Source organism: Trachemys scripta, chromosome 7 (assembly GCF_013100865.1).
Source record: "Trachemys scripta elegans isolate TJP31775 chromosome 7, CAS_Tse_1.0, whole genome shotgun sequence".
NCBI classification, from domain to species: Eukaryota; Metazoa; Chordata; order Testudines; family Emydidae; genus Trachemys; species Trachemys scripta.
In genome coordinates this window covers 31,821,906-31,848,990 of record NC_048304.1, presented here as the reverse complement: position 1 = coordinate 31,848,990, position 27,085 = coordinate 31,821,906, and the positions used below count along the sequence as shown (strand labels likewise).

Sequence of the window (27,085 nt, the reverse complement as noted above, 5' to 3'; positions counted from 1 at the left end):
TCTGTGCAGCGCCTGGCATAGTGGCGGGATATCTTGGTTACAGGGGGTATCTGTGTGGCGCCCAGCACAATAGGGTGTTACCAGATTTGCCCGTTACTTTGGGGTACACGCATTTATCAGGGATACTCTTCTGGGGGGCGGTTCTGTAATTCTATCAATGTACTGCTTGTGTCACTTGTGTTCTCATACGGAGCTCTACTTCTGCACGTTCCCTCCCAATGGAGCTATCCTGCAGGACCTAGGTTCCCCAGGGCTGGGTTCTTCCAGCCCCAGAATCAGACAAACACACACACACACACATTAACAGAGTGGAGCTGAGAGGACCGGATTAATCAGCACTCCCAAGCTGACCCCTTATATGCCCCTGGACTCAGCAGGCTGGGTCGAGCAGCACTTCCAAGCTGTCACCCTCATATGCCCCAGGTTCAGCATGTCCCTATCCCCACTTTCACGTTACAATTGTTCTGGTAGTAACCCACTTGATGAGCAAACCCCACAGGATTTTTGGGTGCTGCAGGGATCTTTAACTTCGGTATGAGGTGCATTGCTGCAGAGTGAATGAAGAAGCCAAAAAACACCCATGAGGGGGAGGGGGAGAGAGAGAAAGAGAGAAGCAACCAGCTTAACCATGAAAGTTATTTATTGCCAGATGATAACCATAGGGGAGCCAAACAAACAAAACAGTTATAATATTAAATCTAACTTACATTTGATTATAAAAGTCAGGTTTAGAGAGCTATAACGGATCACACAAGTCAGGGTCAGAAGGCTATACTGAGAGAGAGAGAGCTGGGTTCTCACCACTCCGTGAAGCTTGAATCGATCGGGGTTCCCAGGTGATGGTGGTAGCTCAGGGTCCGGAGTGCTGGAGACAGGCAGAGTGCCCAGCACGATCAGTCAGGAGAAGATGAAGTCCCAATGGAACTGATGCAGACTTTGGATCCAGGCATCAGAGCATTTACTTGAGGGTGGGTCGGGGTTTTTGCCGGGAAAGAACAATGGTTCAGGGGAGAACACTAGAGTTGTTTGTGGGTAAACTGATGGCTCAAGGGAGTATACCAAAGTTGTTTTGTTCAGGCTGGACAATAGGAACTGATCATTCCTGGTTAGGGGCTGTGTTCCTTGGAGGGAGTTCACGATGCAGTTAGGCAGCTCCACTATTTTGGATCCCAATAAAGGATTTATTACTAGAATTGGTCTGATAACTGCCGAGTTCGGTGTGTGCAGGCGTGGGTTCATTAACAGCTGGAGCAGAGATCCCCCATCATGCCGTGCTTCCCTGCTTTTCTGGTCCCAGAGTTCCCTGCGGTTCTTGCCTTGGAATCTCTGTTCTCCATTCTGTATGCTAATGTGGATGCTTCCCTGTCCCATCTCCGATGCAAATGAGGCTAGGGGAGTTTCCTTAATCCTGTCACCCTTGTCCGGAGGGGTTTAGGTGGGTCTCCCACTGCCTTTTCATTGCTTTTTGTAAGTCTTTCTTCTGATTGCCTTTGGTTCAAGTGGGGGGAGGGGGGAAAGGTCTTTCATGAGTCAGACAGGCTGGGTACTGCGCCCTGATTCCCCAAGAACACAGAACTGATAGGTAACAAGGGCCCTGATCTCAGCTGAGGACTCTAGTCAGAACTGGACCATGGATAAGAAATGATGATAATAATTTGTGTTGTTGTTAGTGATCTCTTTAAACTCCCCGTATTTAAGGCTGCATTGTGATAAGCACTCAGAAGGCAGGAGATGCCAGAGTTCATGTTGCTGGTGCATGTGGTAGGTTCATATATAACTATCCATTCGGGGGAGACACAGACACATTGCTGCTCATATTAGAGGTTTGCTCGGGGCTAATTTTAAAGCCTGACATGAGCTCAACTAGACAATCGGAGCCTGATCCTGAGCACATGAGATCCTGAGTTCTCGTACCCAGGCCGACCCGAAACCAACACTAGCTGGTCCTGTCGTGTGCGAGGGTCTAGCCGCCAGCCCGGACTCCGTTTGCTTTATGTCGTTTCCTCTGCGGAGCCGCCAGGGCTAATTAACCCCCAGACCTGATCCCCCCCATCCTGGCCCAGTGCCAGTCACCCGGGCACGGTTGGTTCCCTCCTCCTCCCAGGTCGCTGCTCCCGACCCTGTGCAAGCGCTGCCCCTCGCTCTTGGGGCTCGGCCTGCTGGGGGGCTCCTCATGCCCACGATCCGTCTCTGCCCACCTCCTGCTCCTGGGGTTGGCTTGGGGGCAGCTGTGTGCCCACGCCTGCCTCCCATTGTGCTGTGTGCTGTGACTGCTGGGCACACACACTTTGCGACGCACAAAGCGCAGCGAGGTAGCAGCAGCTGGCAGGAGCGGGGCATGCAGCCACCACCACAATAACCCCCATAGGCAGAAGGAGGGGATCTGAGACTACCAAGCCTGCAAGGGTCGGGTTGTTTTTATACTTGCCCTGAAGCTGACACTGGCAGTCAAGTCCCATCGGGTTGCAAAGCTCTGACATGCACACCCTTAATGCTGGCCATCCGTTACAATCCTGTGCATCTTAATTAGCCACTCACCCGCTATTCTGCAAGTAACAGGAGGAGGCAGCAGTGTTGCCTAGTGGATAGCGCACTGGAGTGAGGATTCAGGACACCTGGTTCTGATCCTAGTTCTGCCACTGTCTTGCTGGGTGAGCTTGAGGACTTCCCTGCGTGGTGCCTCAGTTTCCCCATCTGTAAAATGAGGATAGTGATGCTGACTTCCTGGGGTAAAGGACTCTGAGAGCTACAGACTGCAAGTGCTTTGTAAGAGTGAGGTATTGGTGTGCGGATGGCAGGGCTGGCTCCAGGCACCAGCAAAGGAAGCAGGTGCTTGGGGCAGCCAATGGAAAGGGGCGGCATATCCGGGTCTTTTGTGGCAATTTGGCGGCGGGTCCCTCAGTCCCTCTCGGAGCGAAGAACCCGCCGTTGAATTGCCGCCGAAGAATGAAGCGGCGCGGTTGAGCTGCCGCCGAAGTGCCGCCCATCGCAGCTTTATCTTTTTTTTTTTTTTCCTTCCCCCACCCACTTCGCTGCTTGGGGCAGCAAAAAAGCTGGAGCTGGCCCTGGCGGGTGAGGCAAACTCAAGGGAACTGGGCAGTTCATTTTAAAGCGAAATCATTCACAAAACGGGGCCTTTGCAGGCACTGGCGTTTCCGCTGTTGCTCTGTTGTCAGATTGAATCTGGAGCGGAGCGTCGTGTGCGAGCCTCTGTGAGTCTGGGCAGCGCAGAGCGCAAGCGGGGCCCCAACCTTGGGACCCGTGGATACTGATAGTGACGTCACTAAACTTGAGGCGTGAGGCCCTGCTGCTTCCCTGGCAGCGCTGCTAGAAGCACAGGGTTGTATCCCAGGGTGCAAAGCGCTGCTGCTGGGCTGGATGCATTCTGGGGGGTAGCAGAGCTGTGGGATTTGGGGGAGAGGGGATGTCAAACTCCCAGGCTTTCTGGTCCCCCATCGCAGTAGTGTCTCATACGTCTATTTGCCCAGTCCCCCCAGTGCCATTATCCCCATGTTAGGGATGGGGAAACGGGGACCCAGAGAGACCAAGTGACCTGCCCAATGTCACCCAGGGAGTCTGTGACAGGGCAGGGAATTAACGCCCAGGCCAAAGCAGGGGCCCTAGACCCCAAGCAATCCTTCCCTCCTATGACCCCTCCTGCAGCAGGGATGCTGTGACACTATCTAACCACACATCTTTAACTCTTAGGCAAACCCGGAGTCCTCTTCTCCCGGACACCACAGGTGCTCATGGAAAGTCCCGTGGATCATGTGATCGGGTAACTAACGATGATGGGCCTCATCCTCAGTTATGCCACTCACCCCATTCGACTGCTCTAGGGAGGGGCCTTCCCAGGTGTAGAACTGGTGTATGGGAAGTGCACTGCCCCCTGGCTACTTTGTCCCCCTGCGGACCATGGGAAGGCTGCTCCAACTCATGCCAGGGAGGGCAAAGATTAAGGCCTGTCTACACTCTAAAGTTGTCAACCCAAATCCACACACATACCCCCAGTGGTGTAGTTAAGCCGACCTCACCCCTGCATAGACATGGATGTAGCTACTGCTTCTGTGGGAGGCAGATTAACGGAGAGACCCTCCTGTCGCTGCAGCAATGTCTACACCAAAGGGCTACGGCTCGGCCGTTGTAGCGTGGCAAATGTAGGCAAGCTCCTAAAGCCACCTACTCCCTGTCCCAACTGCAGGGACAGTGCAACTGAGCCATAGGCTTTAAAGAGTGGGAAGGCAGTAACTGGGCCTCAGGACACCTGGGTTCTGTTCGCACCTCTACCACTGACCTGCAGTGTGATGACTAGAGCAAGTCATTTCCTCTCTTGCTGCCTCTGTTTCCCCTCCCACCCTGTGTCTGTTTAGGCTGTGAGCTCTTCAGGTCAGGGACTGTGGGTCTGCAGTGCCCAGCACAACAGGGGCCCCAAGCGCAGTTCAGCTCCCAGGCGCTATCAGAATACAAATAATAAATGTGCTTCTGGGGCAGATTTGTTCACTGAGGCCGTTCCCTAGCTTTTAACTCCACAGCCTTCATGCAAAGGGCTGTCTGGTATTGCCTAGGCTGGTTGGTGATTTCAAAGAAAAAAGTTTTCCCAGCTCCTGGAATGATTTGGCGCAACAGCCCTGAACTAGCATGTGCAGTGAGACGGACGGGCACTGAGGCTGGCACTGCCCACTCCATGAGGTGGCTGAACCTCCTGCATTGGCATAGTCACATGTGGGCTGGGGCATAGGGACTGTTTGAACAATCACAGAGCAAATGGTGCACAAGAGTCCAGAGCAGGAAGGCAGCTGGCGTGGTGGTGTGAAGCGAGGGGCTGTCGCTGCCTGTGCAGGGGTTAATACATTGGCCACTCTGTCCTGCCCTAGTGAAAATAACCGTGTGTGTATCATGAGGGACAGAGTCAGGGTTTGGAGAGCAGCCCCGGCGTGGGGGTGGGGCTGAGTCAGACCCACTGAGTTGAGTGACAACCCCCCACCCCCTTTCTTTCTCCTGTTAGCCAGATCCCTCTCCAGGCCTGCTGCTCCTCCTGCCTCCGTTACAGACCTCCAGCTCAGCGATCTCTGCTCCTAGCTAGCTGGGGCTGTTTATAACAGGGCTCCCTCGCTCCGGTAGCCACCTCTGGGGTGGGTTTATTGAAGCTGGGGTGGGGGTGGGGGTGGGGTGAGTTTACAGCCCCAAACAAAGCATCTTATGAGTCTGATCTGGGATGAGTGTTGGAATAAATAAGGACTCCGCACACACCCACCCCTGTGATCCCCAGTCCTTTGCACTCACACTCTCCGTGACCCACATGGTCCTTCTCCCACCTATAGATAAACTAGGCCCAAAGACTCGGCTGCTATTTCCACCAGGAGGGGACCAGCCTGGCTTTCTCCCCAAAACTCGTCGGGCACAAGCTAAAGATGGATTCCGCCTCCATTGCCAGAGCCAAAGTGCAGCGTTCAGCCCCCCCCCCGATCGATATCATGTGATTCCGCTGCCCCCAGCAAAGATACAGCAAGGTTAGAGCCAGTCCCCATTGGCTTCCTGGGGCAGGGATTTAATCAGTTCTTAAACAAGCAGTTGGGGAGTATGGCTTGGGGGGGGGTGGCCAGTGACAGTGAGTTGGCAGCAGCAGCCTCTCCCAAAATCCCTCACCACTGAGAGCCCCCCCTGGGATGCAAGGCCTTTCATGCCATCAATCCAGTCCCTCTGCCCGCCCAGAAGTTGTTGTTGGGTGATGTAATCAAGCTGCTTTGCACACATGGGGAGGTGGACTGTGGCTTCTGACCCTGTGGAGCTCTAGGGGCAAGGAAATCTCAGCTGGCTCCATGGGAATGCCGGCGGCGTTGCCACTCATGTGCCAAGGCCTCACCCTTATGCTGAAGCATCAGTGATGCCCGCTTCACCCACGTCACTCTGATGTGGAGTCCGGCCTCCCCTCCTGTGCCGGGGGCGAGTGGGATCGACAGGCCTCGTGCTGTTACCAATAGCAGGATCCAGCCCCCCCATCTTTCCATAGCGCCAGGGCCTTGTGCTGCCTGGGGCTTTCCGGGGGCAGTGTTCAGTGGCTTGGTTGCGGCCAGGAGCAGCACAGTGTGTGTTTGGGGTGGGTGCAAAGCGTTCCACTCGCACAGGCTTTGTGCACACGTGTGGCTGGAAAGAGCCCGGGGTTAAAAAGCAGCGTGGGGAGGGGGCTGGGCAGGAATAGCTGCGGGGGATGTGAGTCTCCCTGTGCTGCTGGCAAAAGCCCAAGCTGGGAGGGAATCAGCCAGGGTCCCTGCAGGCTCCCCCATGATCAGGTGGGGAGCTGGACACTGAGATTTCAGGGGGTGGGATGAGCTGGTGGTGGCATACACAGGAGTGGGCCCTTCTCTGCACCCCAGACGCTCCCTGTGCAAGGTCACCCCGTGTAACAGCACCCTCTGTGCCAGACAGGGCGGGGAACTGCTCCCGCTAGAGCAGCTCCAGCCCCTGACGCGCTGTCTCTCTGGTGCCACCTGGTGGCTGCCTGTGAGCAGCCGAACCAAATGCTTCAGTGGCAGGAGGAAAACACTGTCACGACTGTCTTTGCGCATGTGCCTTAAAACAGTGTGACTAGTCTCCTATTGGTCACGGGTGTAGCCAATGGGGAGGCAGGCGCTGAGTACAAACCAGGAAGTAGCCTCCATGCGAGTGAGCAGCGGCGGGGCCCCCGATGCCTCCGCCTCTCTCCTTACCCAGCCTCAGCTAGGGGGCGGGGCGAGGCGGGGGCTGGCGCCACGGTCGATGTTGCTGATTCTCCCCCCAGGGCCCTGCCATGGAGGCTGAAGGACTTGCATCCCACCCCTGACATACGCAGGTTACAATACACAGGTTACATTAATTACTGGAGATATGCAAGATGCACAGATTTCAGGGTAGCAGCTGTGTTAGTCTGTATCCTCAAAAAGAACAGGAGTATTTGTGGCACCTAATAAATTTGTTAGTCTCTAAGGTGCCACAAGTACTCCTGTTCTTTTTGAAGATGCACAGAGTTCCACATCATACAGTGATGCTCATTGCGAATTATGTTTTCCACTGGGCAGGTACCCCTTATCCCCTTCTATCCAACTGCAAGGAGGAGGCCACTCCAACATTAATCTATAGCTACCTTACTGAGTTGATGACTGTACTCAAGTATTAATATGTAAATAACTAAAACAAATAAAATACCAACTGAAATGTATTAATTTTTGGATGTTTTCCTAATTTTTCAATATTGATTTCAATTACAACACAAGTATAAAGTGCACAGTGCTCACTTTATATTATTATTTTTATTACAAATATTTGCACTGTAAAAATAAATGTATAAGGTGAATTGAAAAATACTAAGTACTGAAGTGCAATCTCTTTATAGTGAAAATGTAACTTACAAACGGAGATTTATTTTTTTTAGTGACATAACAGCACTCAAAAACAAAACACTGTAAAACTGTAGCGCTTACAAGTCCACTCAGTCCTACTTCTCGTTCAGCCAGTTGCTAAGACAAACAAGTTTGTTTACATTGACAAGAGATAATGCTGCCTGCTCCTTGTTTACAATATCATCTGAAAGTGAGAACAGGCGTGGCATGGCACTTTTGTAGTCGGCATTGCAAAGTGGTTACATGCCAGATACACCCATTACCCACATACTGCATCTATTTCATGTTATAGCAGTCTCGGATGATGACCCAGCACAGTTGTTTTAAGAACACTTTCACAGCAGATTTGACAAAATATAAAGAAGGTACCGATGTGAGATTTCTAAAAATAGCTACAGCACTCGACCAAAGGTTTAAGACTCTGAAGTGGCTTCCAAAATCTGAGAGGGAGGAGGTGTGGAGCATGCTTTTAGAGGTCTTAAAAGAGCAACACTCTGCTGTGGAAACTACAGAACCCAAACCACCAAAAAAGAAAATCAACCTTCTGCTGGTGGCATCTGATTCAGATGATGAAAATGAACATGCGTCGGTCTGCACTGCTTTGGATTGTTATTAAGCAGAACCCGGCATCAGCATAGAAGCATGTTCTCTGGAATGGTGATTGAAGCATGAAGGGACATATGAATCTTTAGCACATCTGGCACATAACTATCTTGCGACGCTGGCTACAATACTGCCATGCGATCACCTGTTCTCACTTTCAGGTGACATTGTAAATTAGAAGCAGGCAGCATTATCTCCTGCAAAATGTAACCAACCTTGTGTCTGAGTGATTGGCTGACCAAGAAGTAGGACTGAGTGGACTTGTGGGCTCTCAAGTTTTACATTGTATATGTGGTGAATTGAAAAATATATTTTTTGTTTTTTACAGTGCAAATATTTGTAATACAAAATAAATATAAAGAGAACACTGTATACTTTGTATTCTGTGTTATAATTGAAATTAATATATTTGAATATGTAGTAAACATCCAAAAATAATTAAAATAAATTGTATTTTATTGTTAACAGTGCAATTAATTGCACTATTAATAGTGATTAATTGCTTGACAGCCCTAAAATTTATTAAAGATTTTTAAATGCTTTTCTACATTTTTGTAACCGCAGCATTATCGCCTTTGCTTAGCTGAAGGACTGAGTGGACGTGTAGGCTCTAAAGTTTTACATTGTTTTATTTCTGAATGAGTTATTTTTGTACATAATTCTACTTTTGTAATTTCAATACACTTTGTATTCTATGTTGTAATTGAAATCAATATATTTGAAAATGTAGAAAACAGCCAGACGTATTTAAATACAGGGTATTCTATTATTGTTTAATAGAGTGATTATTTTTTTTTAATTGCTTAACAGCCCTAGTAAGCAATATATACCAGAATCTATAGAGCAGACTTCTAAAGAGAGAGAGACAGACACAACTATTTTATTAATTTTTAGACTGAAAAAACAACACATCAGCTCTATGTACAAAAGAATAATGCAGGTTACTGGGGAGAGGCTTCATTCCACAAGAAGATCAAACTGCTCTGCTTCTTCAAACTGTGCATTCATTTGAGCAGCCCACTCATCCAGTTCAGATTTCTAGAGCAGAGGAAGTAAAAACAACAAAAAACTGTAATTATAACAAGCACAAGCTGATTGATACAGAGCAGCTAACAGAATGCAGGGGTCCCTGCTCCAAAGATTTCCCCATCCCTCAACTAGAGCACTTGAGTGATACTAGAATTCCCTTGAGGTCTCCCACCTAATCACGCAATACTCACATCTATCTGGGGGATCCTCCTTTTCTTCCGTTTCTCTTTGGGGAAGGAGATGCCAGGAATGTTTGTGTCCCATTCCTTAGTGGAGCCCAAGGCATTGGGCTCCACTGGAGTCTCCTGGGCAGGGGAAACCTTACCCACTGGAGACACATCGGCCAGTGCATCAGGCACTAGGAGCTTCTCAAAGCCAAAGAGTGAGCACTTCTTCTGGGTGAATGTGGGTGTGGACATGTCCAAGCTGGGTGAGGCATCCAGGCGGCTGTAGGATCGGCGCACTTTCTTAGACATCAGCACATCCCTCTCATCCTGAGGAGGAGAGTCACATACATTGATGCTAACTGTAGACAGGGCAGCCTTCTCCACCAGGCCTGAGGCATTGGCAGGGAGAGATGATGCTAAGACTGGGTTAGCATCAGTGCTTCCACAGCCTTTGGCTTCGCTGCTTTCCACTGGGAAATTCTCCTTTCCTGCCTTCTGGGAGATCTGCAACGAAAGGAGATGGAGTTTATCCCTTTTTCTCCCTCACCAATACAGCTAACCTATGGAACTCCCAGCCGCCCCCCTACCCCCACTGGCGGGGCCAATCAACACTTCAGTCTCAGGGCTGTCTAAAGGAAGTAGCTCAGCCCATATTTACTTTAAGTTAAAGCAGGTCTGTCAAAGTTCAAGGTCTTCCAAGTCTGAAGCTAGTGCCCTAAGTCACTGGGACCATCCTTCCCCTGATATCCAATATACTAGCAAAACCCAAAGGAGAACATAGACACTTACCCTGGGGCTGCGCCGTGGAGTCCAAGCAGTACCAGTCATCTTGGAGGAACAAATGAATTCAATTAGTGTGTAGCCAAAAGACTGTGGGAGGACAAGGGGAGGAGGGGCGCAAAGCAAGACAAAACATTTGAACAACACTGAGGCTAGATGTGCACATACAGAGCATGGACACTCTTATGGTGTGTTTAGAAATACCAGACCCAATGCTACTTGTTAGGACACTCATATAAATCCGATCATTTCCCAAACATCAGATGTCTCAGTTCAGAACTTGACAACTCTTAGAAGTGGGTGTCTGGGATGAGATATGTGCTCAGCAACACATAGGAAATGTAACTCGACAGACTGTCAGGTATATAATTATGCCATATCACCACAGTGGGGCTTTTCATTTTACTCCACGCCAGCTTAAGGAATCAAGGATTAATAATTGAAACAAATGTTTCAAGGTTACAATAACTTACGCATGGGGTTTGTTCTGCTTCAGTCAAAGCAACAGCAGGCTGGAAGGCAAAAGAGAAATTAATACAATTTACACCAGCCAAACAAGTCACATCAGCCACAAAAATGATTTTTTGGGGGGTGGGGAGAGAGAGAGAGAGGAGGAGAAAATGCCTGACAGTTGGATACAAACTAAAGTGACTGAGCTCTTTATCAAAAAGATGGAGGAGTTACTTACCTGGTATAGTAACTTGAATTCTTCAAGATGTCACCCCCTAGGGGTGCTCCACATCAGGACACACGCGAACTCTTGACCAGAGATTTGTGTCCACAGCTCCACGCTTGCACCCCAGAGATCCTTGTGCCCAGATCTGAGGGTGTATAAGGAGGGGCGGACCTGAGCCCACTCAAGTTCCTTCTCAATCACAAAAGTCCCAAGAAAGAGACTCTTGAGGCCAAGGGGAAGGAGAGCAGGTAGTGGATCACCCACAGGGGGAGACATCTCGAAGTGAGGCCCCAATGTGAGGAAGTGGATTCAGTACTGCTTGAAGGACAGCACCACCAAGGGCTGCATCGGTCCTGGAATAGGGCACAAGAGAGTAAGGCTGGTAAAATGTGTGCGGCAGAGACCAGGGGGCGGCTGCCTTGCAGATGTCTGAGATGGGTAAATTTTTGAGAATGGCTACAGAGGTAGATTGAGCCCTGGTGGTACAAGCAATAACTTTTGGAGCGTGGGATGAACCCCTGAAAACTCACAGCATGATAGAACACAACCTGCAAACTGCATGGACAGTTTTTGGGTGGAGATCGGATGTCCCTTAATTTGTTCTGCTACAGAGGTGAAGAGTCAAGGGGAAACCTGAAAAGGGCCTAGTCCTGTCAAGGTAAAAGGCAAGAAGTACAGTGAGGTCTCATGGCAGAGTTAGTTCCTTGATAGGAGGGAAGATGTTGAATAGGCCTTTGATAAATCTTGCAGTGGTGGGGTGGGGCAAAGACTGAGAACCCTTCTCTGGGAAGGTAAGAAGCTGTGATGGCAGCTAGGTAAACTTTGATGGAGCTCAGCAATAAGTCTGTGGTTTTTAAATTCAGCAGGTAATCGAGATTGTGAGGCAAAGAGCATTTTACAGGAAGTAGAGCCATCAAGTAGTCACGCTTTGAGAGGAGGGCTGCAGAAAAGCGCTCACACTTGTATGCAATGTGATAGGCACTAGTACCATAGTTTTATGGCTTTGGTTCACAAGGACTGGGATCTTGCTCCTCCATGCTGACTGATGTAACACTGCTACACTGTTGTCCTTAATGTATAGTAGGAAGTGATGGCAAGTGTAACTGGCTGTTCTGAGCTCCAATATGTTGATATGGAGGATCGCCTCCTGAGTGGTCCATTTGCCCTGAACTGTGAGGTTTTGGGAGTGTGCACCCCAACATGTAACAGTCATCTGTGGTGATGATCTTCATTGAAGGATGCTGTACAAACAGAGCTCCCAAGCACACTTTTTGTGGGTCCTTCCATGAGTTCAGATAATCAAGGCCCTTCTGAGGTACTGACGCCCGCTTGGATAGGTTGTATCTGTAGGGGGTGTCGATGGTTCTCAACCATGTTTAAAGACACCAAAAATGGGAGTCGTGAACATACAGACTGCCACATGGTCCATATCTTCACAGTGGTTAGTGGACTCTGTTGGATTATTGAAACAAGGTTGGACACGGGAGTGAATCTGTCCCTGGATAAGAATGCTCTGGTGGAAGGAATCCAGAGTGGCCCAGATTAAGTCTATATGTTGTGTGAGTGTTACGTGGAGACCCAGCAAGTGAAACAGAGACGGTCTTGCTGGTTGCTCTCTGTGCTTTGAGAAGTGAGCGACCTTTCAGGAGCTAGTCATCTAGGCAGGAAAAGATGATGATGCCTATCTGGCAAAGATAGGCTGCTGTGGCTGACAAAACTTTGTTAAAGACCCTTGGACGGGGAGGGGAATGGTGGAGAAGCCGAAGATTAGGACGCAATGCTGGCAGTGTCCTTGCCTACCACAAAACATAGGAATTGTTTGTGTGAGGGATGAATGACACCATGAAAATAAGGTTGAAGGACACAAACCAAACTAATCTCCCAGATTCAGAAAGGGAAATATTGTTGCTAGGGTCATCATACTGAACTGTTGGGAGCTAATGAAGATGTTTAAAATCCTGAGGTCTAGAATTGGTCTCCTCGACCCACCTACCCACTCCCATTTTCTTCAGGACGAGGAAGTACTGAGACTAGAACGCTTTCCCAATGAAGTCCAGTGGGACAGGTTAGATCATCCCCAGAACTAGGAGGGATTGTACCTCTTGTCTTTGTGGAGGGAGGTAAAGGGGTCCCTGAAGAGGGACAGGGAGTGGGAAGGAGCTCAAATGGATGGAACAGACTATGGAAATTACTTCTAGAATCCATCTGTCCAAGATGATGAGCTCCCAGGAAGGTAGGAAATGGAGGGGAATAGATGCAACATAGGATCTGGAGTGGGAAGTAGTTTGTGACCCTCACCCAATTGGTCACAACGGACATTTTGAAGTAATTGCTGGCTGGGACATTGCTGATGGAGAAGGCCCTTTCTTAGGGAATTTGTGCTTCTTCCAGGGAGGTCTCGTGGGCTGGTAGTGGACTGGGCAAGATAATTGAGCCGTCTGCGACCTGCTGTATTTTCTTTTCATAGCAGGTGTACATAGAGATACCCAGAGATTTTAGTGTCGCCCAGGAGCCCTTGAGAGATGGGGAGGGACCCATCTGTGCCATCACTAAACAAATTGAGGTCTTCAAAAGGAAGGTCCTTTACAGTATTTTGTACCTCCTGGGGATGGCTGGAAGACCGTAGCTAGGAAGTTGGGTGTATGACTACTGCTGTAGTCAGGGAACGTACAGCTGTGTCGGTGGCATCTAGCGAGGCTTCTTCTGCAACGAGGACCTGAAATTGTTCTCTGTGCTCCTGAGACAAGTGTTCATTAAAAGATGGAATTTTTGAATAGACAGTCAAGTCATATTTAGCCATCAGGACTTGATAATTGGCCACTCTGAACTGCCAGGGGGCTGAGGAGTGCTTCTTAGGGTCCAGAAGGTCCAGTCGTTTTAGATCCTTATCAGATGTTGTGGAACAGAACTGATGTTGCCTGGTCTGTTTGTTAGCAGCCTCCGCCACCAGAGAATTGGGAATCAGGTAGGAGAAAAAAAATACTCAGTCCTGCGGGGAGGAGGATGTAATACTTTTTGTCAGCTTGTTTACACATAGGTGGGACAGTGGCTTCAGTTTGCCACCATCCATGCTGAAGTAAGCCAAGCAAAGCTTCCTTGCTGAGCAAAGCAGTCTTGCCCTGAGGAAGTGAATGAAGGCTATTCCAACATGGGGTGTTGGGTCTCCTAAATCTCCTCTAATGAGACATATAAGGTGCCTGCTACCCTTTTCATGAGTTCTTCAAAGGCCTTGAAGTCATTAGGCTAGAATGGGGGGCGGGGACGGGGGCGGGTGGTCACAGCCTCATTTGGTGATAAGGAAGATTTGTGGGAAGGTGATGTTTCTTCCTCTTCCACTGATTCCTGCTCTGGGGGAGGTATCCAGGGGTGGCAGGACCTAGGGGCATTGGTTGATGATCCTTATGTCCTCTTTTGGGATGGGACCCTTTAGAAACGGTCACCTAAGGAGTAAGCCCATTGTGGTGGGACTCCAAGGTTGTCCTTGCCATGGTAACCGGGCGTACTTCCTGCTATGAGCTCCTTCTTCAGTGTGAATCTCTAAGGAGGGAGGTTGGAATGGGGAGGAACCATATACAGACATTTCTGAGTCAGATGAGGTGTTATCCTCTGTATCCACTGGGAGGTGGTCAGGGGTGTAGGTACTGGTGGTCAGGGTGGTACCAGGCCCTGGGAAGAGACCTGAACTTGTGTCAGTACTGAGGTTAGAAAAGGAGGCTGGTGAGGTGGTGCAGGAGAATGTTATAACGGTACGAGCTGAAAGTATTTCTCAGAGCCCTCAAAGATTGCACAGGGAATGTGTCAGTACCAGTTGAAGAAATGGACAAAGGGTAAGTAACAGTGGGGAGTATCTCTCAGTACCTCTTAATAACAGTGATTTGGGCTCTTTGAGGATTCAGAGGTCCTCATAACATAGGAGCCTGGATGGTACTGGGGCCTGCAGATGTGGTTCCTAACGGACACCGTGATGTTCCATCTCAAGCCACAGACAGTTGAGAAGGAACTGGAGTAGCAGCAGGTCCATCTCCCCCATATAGTCTTGTAATGGGCACTAGGGTGTCTGGGGTGCAGATCCACGGACACTGTTGACAAAAATCTCCAGTGAAGAGCGCACGGGCGTGTACGTATCCAGACATGGAGCACCTATAGGGACGCTTCTTGAAGAAGAACAAGAGGTGACTCAATTACAGCATATAAATACTTTCACCAGGAAAAAAATCCCAGGTACTAAAGGGTTCTTTAGCAGCCTAGAGGAGAAAGGCAGAATAAGAACCAATGGCTGGAAGTTAAAGCCAGACACAATCCAATTAGAAATGAGCCACGCCCCAGCCTTTTTTTTTTTTTTAATAGAAGGTGATTAACTGGATCAAACTCTGAAGGGAAGTGGTGGATTCTCCATCTCTTGATATCTTTTCTGGAAGATGCTTTAGTCAGACAAGTTATTGGGCTCAATGCAGTGGTAACTGGGTGAAATTCTCTGGCCTGCATAACAATCCAGGTGATCTAATGGTCCCTCTGGCTTTAAGATCTATAAGGTGGGCTACATAGATTAGAAAATAGCTTTCAAAATCCACATCCACATCATCCCAGTTTCCCAAATTCCTGATTTTTCCTGTATTGTAACAGTTGAGAATCTCTTTATGAGATGTGGCAGTCAGAATAGGCATATTTTCAGTCTAAACTGGTGCTCACACAGTAGCTGCGCCATTAATAACTTCTCCAGACAAGTAGCAGTACAATATACACTAAGAAATGTAGTGTTGGAAGGGATCTGTCATCTAGTCCATCCACCAGCGCTGAGGCCGAACCAAGTAAACCTAGTAAACATTCCTGACAGGTGCTTGGCTAACCTGTTTTTAAAAACCTCCAATATCAGGGGTTCCACAGCCTCCCTGGGTAACTTATTAACTATCCTTAGGGTTAGCAAGTTTTTCTTAGTATCTAACCTGAATCTCCTTTGCAGCACATTAAGCCGATTACTTCTTGTCCTGCTTTCAGTGAATGTGGAAAACAATTGATCACTGGCCTCTTTATAACAGCCCTTAATATATTTGAATATTGCTATCAGGTCCCCTCAGTCTTCTTTTCTCAAGACTAAACATGCCCAAGTTTTTCAATCTTTCTTCATAGGTAGGATTTTATCATTTTTTGTTCCTCTCCTCTGGACTCTCTCCAATGTGTCCTCATCTCTTTTAAAGTGTAGCAGCCAGAACTGGACACAATATTCCATCCGAGACCTCGCCAGTGCCAAGCAGAGTAAGCCAATTACCTCCCAAGTCTTTCATATGACATTCCTGTTAATACACCCCAGAATGATATTAGCCTATTTGCAAATGCACTACACTATTGGCTTATACTGAATTTGTGATCCAGATCCTTTTCTGTAGTACTGTACTACAACCAACAAGTTATTCCCCATTTTATATTTGTGCATTTGATTTTTTTCCTTGCTAAGTGTAGTACTTTGCTCTGAAATCAACAAGATGAAATTCAGTAAAGACAACTGCAATTTATCAGGGCCATTTGAATTCTAATCCTGTCCTCCAAAGTTCAATCCCTCCTAGTTTGGTGTCTGTGACGCATTCTATATGATTTTATGAAAATATGCTAGTGAGTGTGAATATAAATATGCTTCATGCAAAAGGTCTCTTGTAAGATATCATTACAAAGCTTATAATCTACTGAGTGCGGTCATCCTATTTGTATAAATATACCACTTTTAGAAATATGAAATATAACTCTGAGGGCCTATTGTAATTATGCAAAGTGTGGGCCATTAATGTTGGTTTGGAATCTTGATGACTCCCATTAACCAGGACAATTGACTGCAGATGGCTGTTTTACAGTACTTGCAAGTCTTCCTGTATACGTGTGTGCTGGCAAGTGGGTAATGAAGGCTTACAGTGACATGTGATCATGTCACCTGAACTGGAATCCATCTTTAACCTGGTGCCTTTCCACTGAGAAGGAGGGGGTGGGAACTAGGGTGACCAGATGTCCCGATTTTATAGGGACAGTCCTGATATTTGGGGCTTTTTCTTATATAGGTGCCAATTACCCCCCACCCCCATCCCGATTTTTCACACTTGCTATCTGGTCACTCTAGTGGGAACCCAGAGAGGGACAAAGGATTCAGCACTTTATGCAAAAGATATATAAATGGGTGGAACAGAACAAAGGGGGCTGCCATCATGAGGAATCCCCTAGCTACCACCTGAGATGGAACAAGGGCTGTACCAGGGAAAGGATTGTGCCCAGATTAGGAGGCATCCAGTCTGTGAAAGAAACGTATTGAAACATCTCTGAGGGTGATCTCTTATCTGTATTCAGTTTCTTACTGTATTAGACATAGACTTGCATGTTTTGTTTTATTTTGCTTGGTAATTCACTTTGTTCTGTCTGTTACTACTTGGAACCACTTAAATCCTACTTTCTGAATTTAATAAAATCACTTTTTACTTATTAATTAACCCAGAGTATGTATTAATACCTGGGGGGCAAACAGCTGCACATCTCTCTCTCTCAGTGTTATAGAGGGCGAACAATTTATGAGTTTACCCGTATACAGGGTAAAACGGATTTATTCGGGTTTTAGACCCCACTGGGAGTTGGACATCTGAGTGCTAAAGACAGGAACACTTCTGTAAGTTGCTTTCAGTTAAGTCTGCAGCTTTGGGGATGTGGTCCAGACCTGGGTCTGGGTTTGCAGCAGGCTAGCGAGTCTGGCTCAAACCAGGCAGAATGCTGGAGTCCTAAGCTGCCAGGGCAAGAAAGCAGGGACAGAAGTCGTCTTGGCACATCAGTTGGCAGCCCCAAAGGGGTTTCTGTGATCCAGCCCATCACAGTGTCATGCACAAATGTTATAAGCATACTCTCCACTCCATTATCTGAGTCATTAATAAAGTATTGAATAGTACCTGACCCAGGACAGATCCCCGCAGGACCCCATTAGATAGGCTCTCCCAGTTTGACAGCTAACCATTCATAACTACTCTTTGAGAACAAAAACTGGACACAGTCTTTCATCCAGTTTTGCACCCAACTTATCGTAATTTCATATTTCCCTAATTTGCTTATGAGAATGTCACATGAGACTGTATCAAAAGTCTTACTAAAGTCCAAACATATCGCACCTGTTGCTTTGCCCCTATCCACTAGGCCCATTATCTTTCCAAAGAAGGAAATTAGGTTGCTTTGGCATGATTTGTTCTGAACCCTTGCATTCTGTTACCTAGCTACAATAAATATCTGCTGAGACGCACTAGTCCCTAAAGAGTGTACAAGTCTCTACCAGGAGACTATCTCAGTTGGACTTGCTGGGCACAGCTCACAATGTAGAGCAGAAGTGCTGGAGCCCAGACACTCAGTCTAGGAGGCAGTGCAGCCTACCCCAGAGAAAGGAGTGGGACTCCTTAGGGATCTGCCACGCTAAAGGGGGGCTTTCCAAGAGACTGTTTAAAAGCTGGGGTGTAGCTGTGGATCCATGACAGAACCTACCTACCAGTTCTCTGAGTTTGCTGAAGTCTGATTTTTAAAGTCCATACATTAAATGAACAAAGATGGAATTCATTCCAAGTCAGATACAAACATCTCAGGTTCATAATGGGTCGCGGGGGGCTGTTGTCTAATGGTCAGAGCAGTGGACTGGAAATCAGGCTTTCTGGGTTCTCTTCCAGTGCTGGAAGGCAGTGTGTCTAACGAGTACAGAAAAAGGGCAGGGAGCCAGGACTCCTGGGTCCTATTCACAGCCTTGCATGATCCTGCCCAAGTCATTTAAGCACTCTTTGCCTCATCTGTAACATGATACAGAAAACCTGCTGCAGCGCCAGAACTAATAGTCGGTGTCCTACCATCCAGCCCACTCTGCTCTAAATGCTAGCTAGCACTCCTTTCCAGAGCCGGAAACCGAAACAAATGAGGTTTGCCTTTCCTTTCTCAATGGGCTATATTGGAATTATTAATATTGATATGGGAAACCACCAAACACTAATTTAACCATAAATTCCTTTATTAAATCCCAAGGCCAAATGATATTTATACAGTTGATTTAAACGTGCCTAAAAAGTCTAACTAGTAAGCAATTTACTGCATCTAAACAGTAACAAAACATTTATGAACTTTTGATCGAGATACTTATAAATGGGCTAAACCCAGGGGGTGCTTAGACCCATATTGATCAGTTCCAGTGTGGTTAGGCAGGTATTAGCAATGAACCCTTTAAAAGTTTACTTTTTATACCCTTTATCAAACAAGGGATGTCATTGCCAATTACTGACTTCAGCTAAAAATCAATTTGAGACTATTCACCCTTATTCCAAGTCTTAATCCAGATAAGATTTACAGCCTCCTTTCTTCACAAGGCCTTTTCTTTCTTATCTTCTCTCCCCACCTCCTCCCTTGCTTACTAGCACAACAGTGGGAAGGTTTGGGCTTGTTTCTTTTAAGACAGTTTTTCTTTGTCTTGTTACTGCAGCTCTTTATTTTATTAGTTACTTTTAAAACCATACAACCTTCCCACACCACGAGTAATACTAATTATTTTCATGGCCTTCTTTTACTTGCTGTTTGGGGCCTTCTTTAACTAACTAAAAGCCTTCCCCCCACCAAGATTTGAAAGTATCTTGTCCCCTTATTGGTCCTTTGGGTCAGGTGTCAGCCAGGTTACCTGAGTTTCTTAACCCTTTACAGGTAAAAGGATTTTGGAGTCTCGTGCCAGGAGGGATTTTATAGTATTGTACACAGGAGGGCTGTTACCCTTCCCTTTATAGTTATGACACGCCCCCCAAATCACAGATAGTGTTGGACAGCTGGTTCCACACTGTCTGTGATTTCTTCCTGCAGCTCTAGGAGAAAACAGAGTTAATAAGACACATGCACCTTTAGACATACTATTGATCTCACACACACACACGCACACACACCCTTAGCCAAACGTATGCTAACTTTAGTTCTGTAATCTTGTACTTATCCTACAGGCTGGAAAGCGATGCTTGGTCTGTGGCTGGTTTGGAGTTGGGGAGTATAATCAAAACAGATTTCAGTTCACGTGCATACACAAACAACAGCAACAGGAAGGTTTGACTCACAGACCTGCTGTTTTCGGGGCATGATCTTTTTCACCATGATCGATCGCTTCACCACTGGAGCTGGAAGCTACATAAATAGGATAAAAGAGACAAGACTTATTATTTGTTTCTTGTACTGTTGCAGAGCCTAGGACCCCATTTCGCTACATGATGTACACAGAACTACAAAAATGGCCCCTGCTTCACAAAGCTTCCAGTCCAAGCATAAGACAAAAGAGAGATGTGCTCAAGGAAAGAAAGGTCAGACTGGAACACAATCATCGTTGACGACCCACAGCTGTAGCCCATTGAGCTAGCTTTAGCATTTTATTTTACCTAACAGTAACGCAAGGAACTTACAGGCCTGTATCCTGTAAGACATTAGCTTACCCAGTTACCATAATAAGGCTTTGAGGCTCATGAACTGTGTTATAGATAAATGGCCCGACAGTGACCCTGAGGTTTGGGGAACTGGGAATAGTGTGCTTAAAGCAGAGAGTTTGTACAACGTAATACCAGGTAACCACAGGAACACTGAACTGATACTAGATTTGGATATTTTAGGATAAAATGTTGGCAAATGCTTAACTGCAAACTGGCCTTGGCAACGAATTGATGTATATGACAATTAGCTGAAACCATTACTATACTAATCCATAGGATAAGGACACCCCAACATAATTAGGGTGAGGAAGTTAGATATGGACAAGGGAGGCTGGGCATTTGTGTGGCTCTGTAACAGGCCAGACCATCATGTAACGGGATCTGGACCATCAGACTTCTTTGGCATGCCAGAGACAGAGCAGGACCGTTGTCTCTTACCGCCAACTTCCCAAGGAAGGGTGTGAGTACATATGCAAGGAATGGTACAAAAGATAAAGTCGAGATGGTTCTTCTACCTCTCCTGAGGGTCCAGGTGGCAGAAGCTCTTAAGCAGCTTTCCTGGTAATCAGCCTGTGACCCAGGGACCCCGTGATGCCAACTGGCAGGGGGCACGGGGCAGAGGGGTATAGCATTTTTACAGGGATCTCCTGGGTCAGATGGCTGCATAGTAGTTCACACCAAAGGGTGGCATATGAGGTAGCCCACTGGCCATCATAATCATTACAGAACGTATGAACAGATATTGAAGTTATGTATCTACACTGAAAATTATGCTATGAAGGTTTTGGAGTTAAGGCAGGCCAACAGAAGGTGACATACCTTGGAAATGTTCCTTTCAGGTAGGAGATAAACACCTATCTCCCTGTCTAGCCATTTGTATACTGTTTGCCTATTTGCACACTGAGCTAAGTACACACTGAAAGATTGTGAAATCTACAAGAGAGGAAATCTCCTCTCCACAGTGTAACAGAGAGCAGGGGATGTCCTGTTTACAAATAAAGACAAAGGATTGTTCTGGGATATCTTAGGGTGAAAAGGAACACACTGAATCTTTCATCTAGCACAGGGGTTCTCAACCTTTTTCTTTCTGAGGCCCCACCAACATGCTAAAAAAAATTCCGCAGCCCACCTGTGCCACAACTACTGTTTTTCTGCATATCCAGTAGATTAAAAGCCAGGGTTGGTGTTAGGGGGTAGCAAGCAGGGCAATTGCCCAGGGGCCCTGTGAAGTTAAGTTGTTCTGGCTTTGGCTTCAAGTCCCCGGCGGGGCTCGGGCTTCAGCTTTTTGTCCTGGGCCCCAGCGAGTCTAACGCCGGCTCTGCTCTCTGGTTTATTTTGGCAGACCTCCTGAAACCTGGCTGAGAACCACTGATCGAGCAGGCGGACTGACAGCGTGCTGTCTCATGAAAGGAGGGTCCCAGCCAGCCTGGCTGAAAAGCTCTACAAGGATTTTGGGTGAGCAGTACTCCACCAGACATGACAGTATCTTGTTAATTAAGTCTAGGTCTGGAATGTGTGTTATGATTTTATTTTATATATCGCCATTTGTTTCCAATACTTGTACTTGCTACTATGGTTTGTTAAATAAATTTATACTTGATTTCACTATAAGCATATCTCAGTGCTGTGTATGAAGCAGAGCGCTGATCCTCGGGTGGAACTGGTAAGCTGGGCTGTACTGCTTCTTTGAAAGCAGCAAATCTGTGAATACTGCGAGTGTCCAGGGGAGCAGGAGCTGGTGACTCCAGGGAGACACTCAGAGGGCTTGAGTGTGCCAATTGCTAGCTTGTAGAGTAACAGCAGGGCCTGCGAGGCCCAGAGGGGAGGGCTTATGTTGCCCATGACCGGTGAAGTTGGGGAGGCTTGGAAACAGGTAAAGAAAAAGGTTATGGTTTGTTGTTTTCCATTGATTTATTATGAGTAAGGGAAATAGAACATAAAGGACAGGATGAGTAAGCCAGAGACATGCCAAACATACCAAACTACAGTTGGAAAAACTGTGCACAGATCATAGCCTGGAAGCTACAGGGAAAATAGTAGAGGGGATAAAAATCTCTATTCATGCAATATGATAAGCATCATGGAGAACTGATTCATCCATCAAAATTACCTGAAGTTGAGTGGGAGGTGCAGGCTTAGGAAACCAGCCTGGCACAGGTCCCAGAGGGGCAGCCCTTCAGTTAGAATTGGCCAAGAGGGAGATCATAAATGGGAAGCAGCAGAGAAAGCCAAAAAGCGGAAAGCAGAGGAGCGAAAGCAGGTCACAGAAGTTAAAGGAAGAGAGAAGGAAAGGCACCACAAGCTTAAAAAACAGAACTCTCAGCCCACAAGTAATCCTCCTTGGGATCACCCAGCTGGGTGAAACTGCCTGAGTTACAGGAAGAGAGAGTCCACTGAAGAATATGGCCACCTTTGAAAGGATAGGCAGGATGCACAAAATCCCTGCCGAACAGACTTGCCCATCTTACCTCCCAAATTGACTGGCAAAGCCTTATAAATATTTAATCCCGTCATTCTCAACCTGCAGCGAGTGGGCTGCTTGCGGCCCAATGAGCACACAGCTGCCCATGTGACATCCTGAGGCCATACAGGAGTATATAGTGTGGATGTGGCCCACATAACACACTGAAAGCTGCATATGTGGCTTACAGTGGTAAATAGGTTGAGAACAACTGGTTTAATTATGGAAATAATGCTATGTTGTATGATTGGTTTAAGGAGTCGGCGTTAGAAAAGTTTCAAATTACCCCATAGATATATCACCTAAAGTGTAGAAATCTAACAACTGGATAACAGGAAATATGGTGAAATGGAGAAAATGGATGAAAAGTAAAAGGGGAGAAAATGATCACCGGTTGGTAGATCTATTTGCTCAGGCGCAGTTCTTTGGTGTCTGCTCTAATGAGGTGAGGGCAGAGGTGTGGGAAATGTCCCCAGCAACTGTGGAAGAGGCAGCCAGTGCTGCTGACTTATACCTGCAAGCAAGACCATTCCTAGAGCACAAGTCCCAAAAGGAAGGGCAAAAGCCTGGGGTAAAAGGGAGACCCTGGTTTGTTCCTAGGGAAAAGGAAGGGGGGTGGGGGAGAAGCACATGCAAGTCCAGTACAGGACCCCTCCTGGTAACCCTAATGATCAGATCCCAGCCTGAGAGAACAGTCCAAAGTATTTTCTCTTATGTGGGTTCCTAGAACACACGCACAAACAATGGGGAGTCCAAATACAATGCCTGATCTATCCAAGTTAATGCAGCTACCCTCAGTTCAGAGCCTTCAGTGATGCCAAAGGGGGTTCTAGTTAAATTTTGTGCAGTCTGACCTCCTGGAGGTAGATAAAGAGTGTATTAGGGAGGCCAAGGTAAATGGCCAAATGTGCCGGGGAGGATCGACATTTGGGGTGGAGAGACATCATCACATACCTCTTCTACTCAGGAGATATGTCATTAAGGAGGTGGATATGTTCCCGGGAAAGAGGTAAAACTCCTGGCCTTGGGGCAGTTTAGAACCAGGGTGTCTTTAGCTCCCATTGAATTAGAGTGGGAAGGCTTAAGGGGTACTTTGAACGTAGGAGTTTTTAAGAATTTACTGGCTGATGTATTGGTGGGAAATGACAGAATATCACTGGCCAAGGCTATTAGTATTGTGTCCCAAAGGTCACAGAGGTAAATGCTGTGGGGGGCGGGGAGGGGTGTGCATGTGAGAGGCAACCTAACCAGCAGAACACATCAATGTGTCTAAAGGGGAGGGAAATGAGGAGTCGTCCCCCCTTACCTGAGACAGCTCTCGGTACAAGCAAGAGCCAAATGGAGTTTGCTACAGAACGAACAGCAGACATCTCCTGGGGGAGCATAAGGGAGGCCATCCTCAGTAATGACCCAGATAGAGAGCACAGCAGGAGGCCTTCAGAAGAGGGAAGGATTTAAAGGGAAGCCTCGGTTGGGGAAAACAGAAGTCCCGGGGGCCCTACAAATAATCATTCCCACGAAGTATTGTGTGGAGTTAAAGCTTAGCCCAAAACTGCCCTTTCACTGGTCACTTAGGAATGGAGAAGACATATGAAAGGCTAAAGAAAAAATTCTATTGGCCCCATATTCAAAATGAAGTAGAGGAATACTGCAAGCCTTGTGACTTCTGTCTCTGCCATGCTCCTTTGCATCCTTTACTGGCAACTGAAGCAGCATTTTTCAGGCTTGCTATGAACATTATAAGGCCTGTACCCAGACCAACTCAGAGGGGGAAAATGTATATTATTGGTGGTGGATTTTGTTTCCAGGTATCCAGAAGCAGTTGCTCTGTCAAATGTGGGAGCTGAAACTGTTGCTAAGGCACAGTTCTCCATATTCAGCAGGTGGGCTTTCCAAAAGAGGTCTCATCAAGTAGTGGATCAGATTCCACGTCCCAGCTATTTGGAGATTTATGAAGAATGTGTGGGGAAAAATACCACCCAGAAACAAATGGATTAATTGACAAGTTCAACTGGATCCTAAAATCCATGCTAGGAATGTAAGTAAACAGGGATGTGGTGTTACTCTATCTGTTTGCATATCAGGAGGTGCCCCCAGAGTCCATGGGGCTTGCCCATTTGACCTCCTGTATAGAAGAATGGTCAGAGGTCTCCTGGGTCTCATTAGAGACACCTGGGAGGGTGGCACTGAAGCAGGGGGGGAACCAGTGACTGAATATGTGCAGGGGTTCAGGGAGGATTTAAAATCCATGATGGGGATAGTGCAGCAAAGCCTCACTTTTTAAAAGCCAGGTTGCTCAGAAAGAATGATCTGATCACAATACCTGTGATCAATCATTTCATGTGGGGGATTTAATACTGGTGCTAGACCCTGTAAATAAAGTACAAAATGAAAAACTCATGGGAGGGGCCTTTTGAGGTGGCAGAAAGGGTTTAATGATGTTACCTATAATGTCCAAAGGCCCAACAGAAAGATAGCAGCTCAAACGGCATATAAATAGGTTAAAAGTGTATCACGATCATACAAACCACTTGGAAATTGTGCTGAAGAAATTCAGATATGCAGGTCTCATAATTACAGCATCAAAGTGTAAGACGGGGCAGTCAAAGTCCCTTATCTAGGTCACTGGATTGGAGGGGGTCAGATCCCTTGAAAGTGGAAGCCATTGTTAACTGGCCTGTGCCCTGTACCAAAAAGCCTGTTGAGTTCTCCAGGATGGGAAATCGCACTTTTCGGGGCTGGTATAGCCTACTCCAAACTCTCCCACAGCTGGATTTTGGAACTAACAGGGATGCATTATTACTCACTGGGCTCCCCACCATCTTCTTCTCCACCAAAGGTTTCCTCTGGGAACCACGCCTGGTAGGAGACCCTGCGATCCTCTCGGACCTGCGCCTCGGAGGAGGGGAGACAGCATCTGAAAGTGAGGGAGAGAGAAAAATTTTGAAAGCTGGTTGTTCTCACTGCATGTGGAAGCCCCTTCATCCAAACTACCAATGTGGGGACATTTAACTGCTTCTCAGTACTTTCCTACCTCCTGGTGTTTGCCTTCTTATAGGCATAAGATGTTAGGAAGCTGTGAAATACCCTCCAGTCCTGCATCCTACCCCAAGGAGTTCTCTAACCTGAGGGAGACATTCCCATGCACCTTGCTCCGCCATGGAACCCCCTCTCCCCACATCCTGATTCTCCAGGACCCCCCTCCCAGCCCTTAGGAAACATGCCCTCAAATCCTGAAAGAATCACTTCCTCCTCAGACCCTGCTCCCCAAGCCCATCAGCACTCCCATGGAGAGGAATCCCATGCACCGCTACAGGCTGGGGACCCGACTGGCTAAGCAGCAGTTCTGCAGAAAAGGACTTGGGGATTACATTGAATGAGTCAGCAGTGTGCCCTTGTTGCCAAGAAGGCTAATGGCATATTAGGCTGAATTAGTAGGAGCACCGTCAGCAGATCGAGAGAAGTGATTATTCCCCTCTATTTGGCACTGGTGAGGCCACATCTGGAGTATTGCGTCCAGTTTTGGGCCCCCCACTACAGAAAGGATGTGGACAAATTGGAGAGAGTCCAAAGAAGGGCAACAAAAATGATCAGGGGTCTGGGGCACATGACTTACGAGGAGAGGCTGGGGGAACTGGGCTTGTTTAGTCTGCAGAAGAGAAGAGTGAGGGGGGATTTGATAGCAGCCTTCAACTATCTGAAGCGGGGTTCCAAAGAAGATGGAGCTCGGCTGTTTTTAGTGGTGACAGATGACAGAACAAGGAGCAATGGTCCCAAGTTGCAGTGGGGGAGGCCTAGGTTGAATATTGGGAAACACTATTTCACTAGGCGGGTGGTGAAGCACTGGAATGGGTTACCTAGGGAGGTGGTGGAATCTCCATCCTTAGAGGTTTTTAAGGCCTGGCTTGACAAAGCCCTGGCTGGGATGATTTAGTGGGTGTTGGTCCTGCTTGGAACAGGGGGTTGGACTAGATGACCTCCTGAGGTCTCTTCCAAACCTAATCTTCTATGATTCTTCCTTGTATCCTGTTCCCTAAGAGAAACTACTGCCCTGACCCCACCTGAGGGAAATATCCAATACCAGTGCCCCCCAGAGCACCCCCAGAGACCCCCCTCCACATACTCAGTGCCCCGCAGAGCCCCTACCCCCAGCGCGCCCCACAGACCCCGCCCCCCGCGCACTCAGTGCCCCTTAGAGCCCCCACCCCCGCGTACCCCGCAGTGCCCAGTGTCCCCCACAGACCCCGCCCCCCGCGCACTCAGTGCCCCGCAGAGCCCCCACCCCCGCGTACCCCGCCCCGCTGGGGACCCGCCCACAGCACAGACCCCCGCACCAGCACCCCACGAACAGCCCCGGGCAGCACTCACCCCCCCGGGCTCTGCTCCCCGCTGGGGCCGCGCCCGCAGACCGGGTCCGCCTCTGGCCCCCGCCCGCCATCCGTGGGCCTGTCCGCTCCGCTCCGCGCCAAGCGGGCTGGAACCCGCCGCCAAGCCCCGTTCGAATCACCCGCCGCTACAATGGAAGTGACGCAGCCGCTACTTCTCGC

General features: G+C 47.9%; 1 protein-coding gene and 1 long non-coding RNA gene across 2 annotated transcripts; one reads left to right on the top strand and one right to left on the bottom strand.

Moving 5' to 3' along the window:
* The first annotated feature begins 3,723 nt into the window (after nucleotides 1–3,723).
* LOC117880478 lies at nucleotides 3,724–21,552 on the top strand. Its single transcript, XR_004646536.1, has 3 exons — nucleotides 3,724–3,778; nucleotides 19,839–19,954; nucleotides 21,420–21,552. It is a non-coding gene; the product is annotated as an uncharacterized LOC117880478 (long non-coding RNA).
* Nucleotides 8,844–27,080, bottom strand: CDCA5 (cell division cycle associated 5). Its single transcript, XM_034776715.1, has 7 exons — nucleotides 26,907–27,080; nucleotides 25,346–25,455; nucleotides 19,719–19,781; nucleotides 10,429–10,467; nucleotides 9,965–10,003; nucleotides 9,200–9,679; nucleotides 8,844–9,017 (listed from the first exon to the last, which is right to left on the bottom strand). The coding sequence occupies exons 1-7, from the start codon at nucleotides 26,974–26,976 to the stop codon at nucleotides 8,937–8,939; spliced, it is 882 nt and encodes a 293-aa protein (XP_034632606.1). The 5' UTR covers nucleotides 26,977–27,080; the 3' UTR covers nucleotides 8,844–8,936.
* Nucleotides 27,081–27,085: the final 5 nt, after the last annotated feature.

Coding starts and splice junctions, on each gene's coding strand:
- CDCA5 (XM_034776715.1), bottom strand. CDS start 26,976: ATGGCGGGCGGGGGCCAGAGGCGGACCCGGTCTGCGGGCGCGGCCCCA. Junction 19,782..25,345: donor AGAAGATGGTGGGGAGCCCA/GTGAGTAATAAT, acceptor CTATTTATGTAG/CTTCCAGCTCCAGTGGTGAA. Junction 10,468..19,718: donor TCATGCCCCGAAAACAGCAG/GTCTGTGAGTCA, acceptor TTTGCCTTCCAG/CCTGCTGTTGCTTTGACTGA.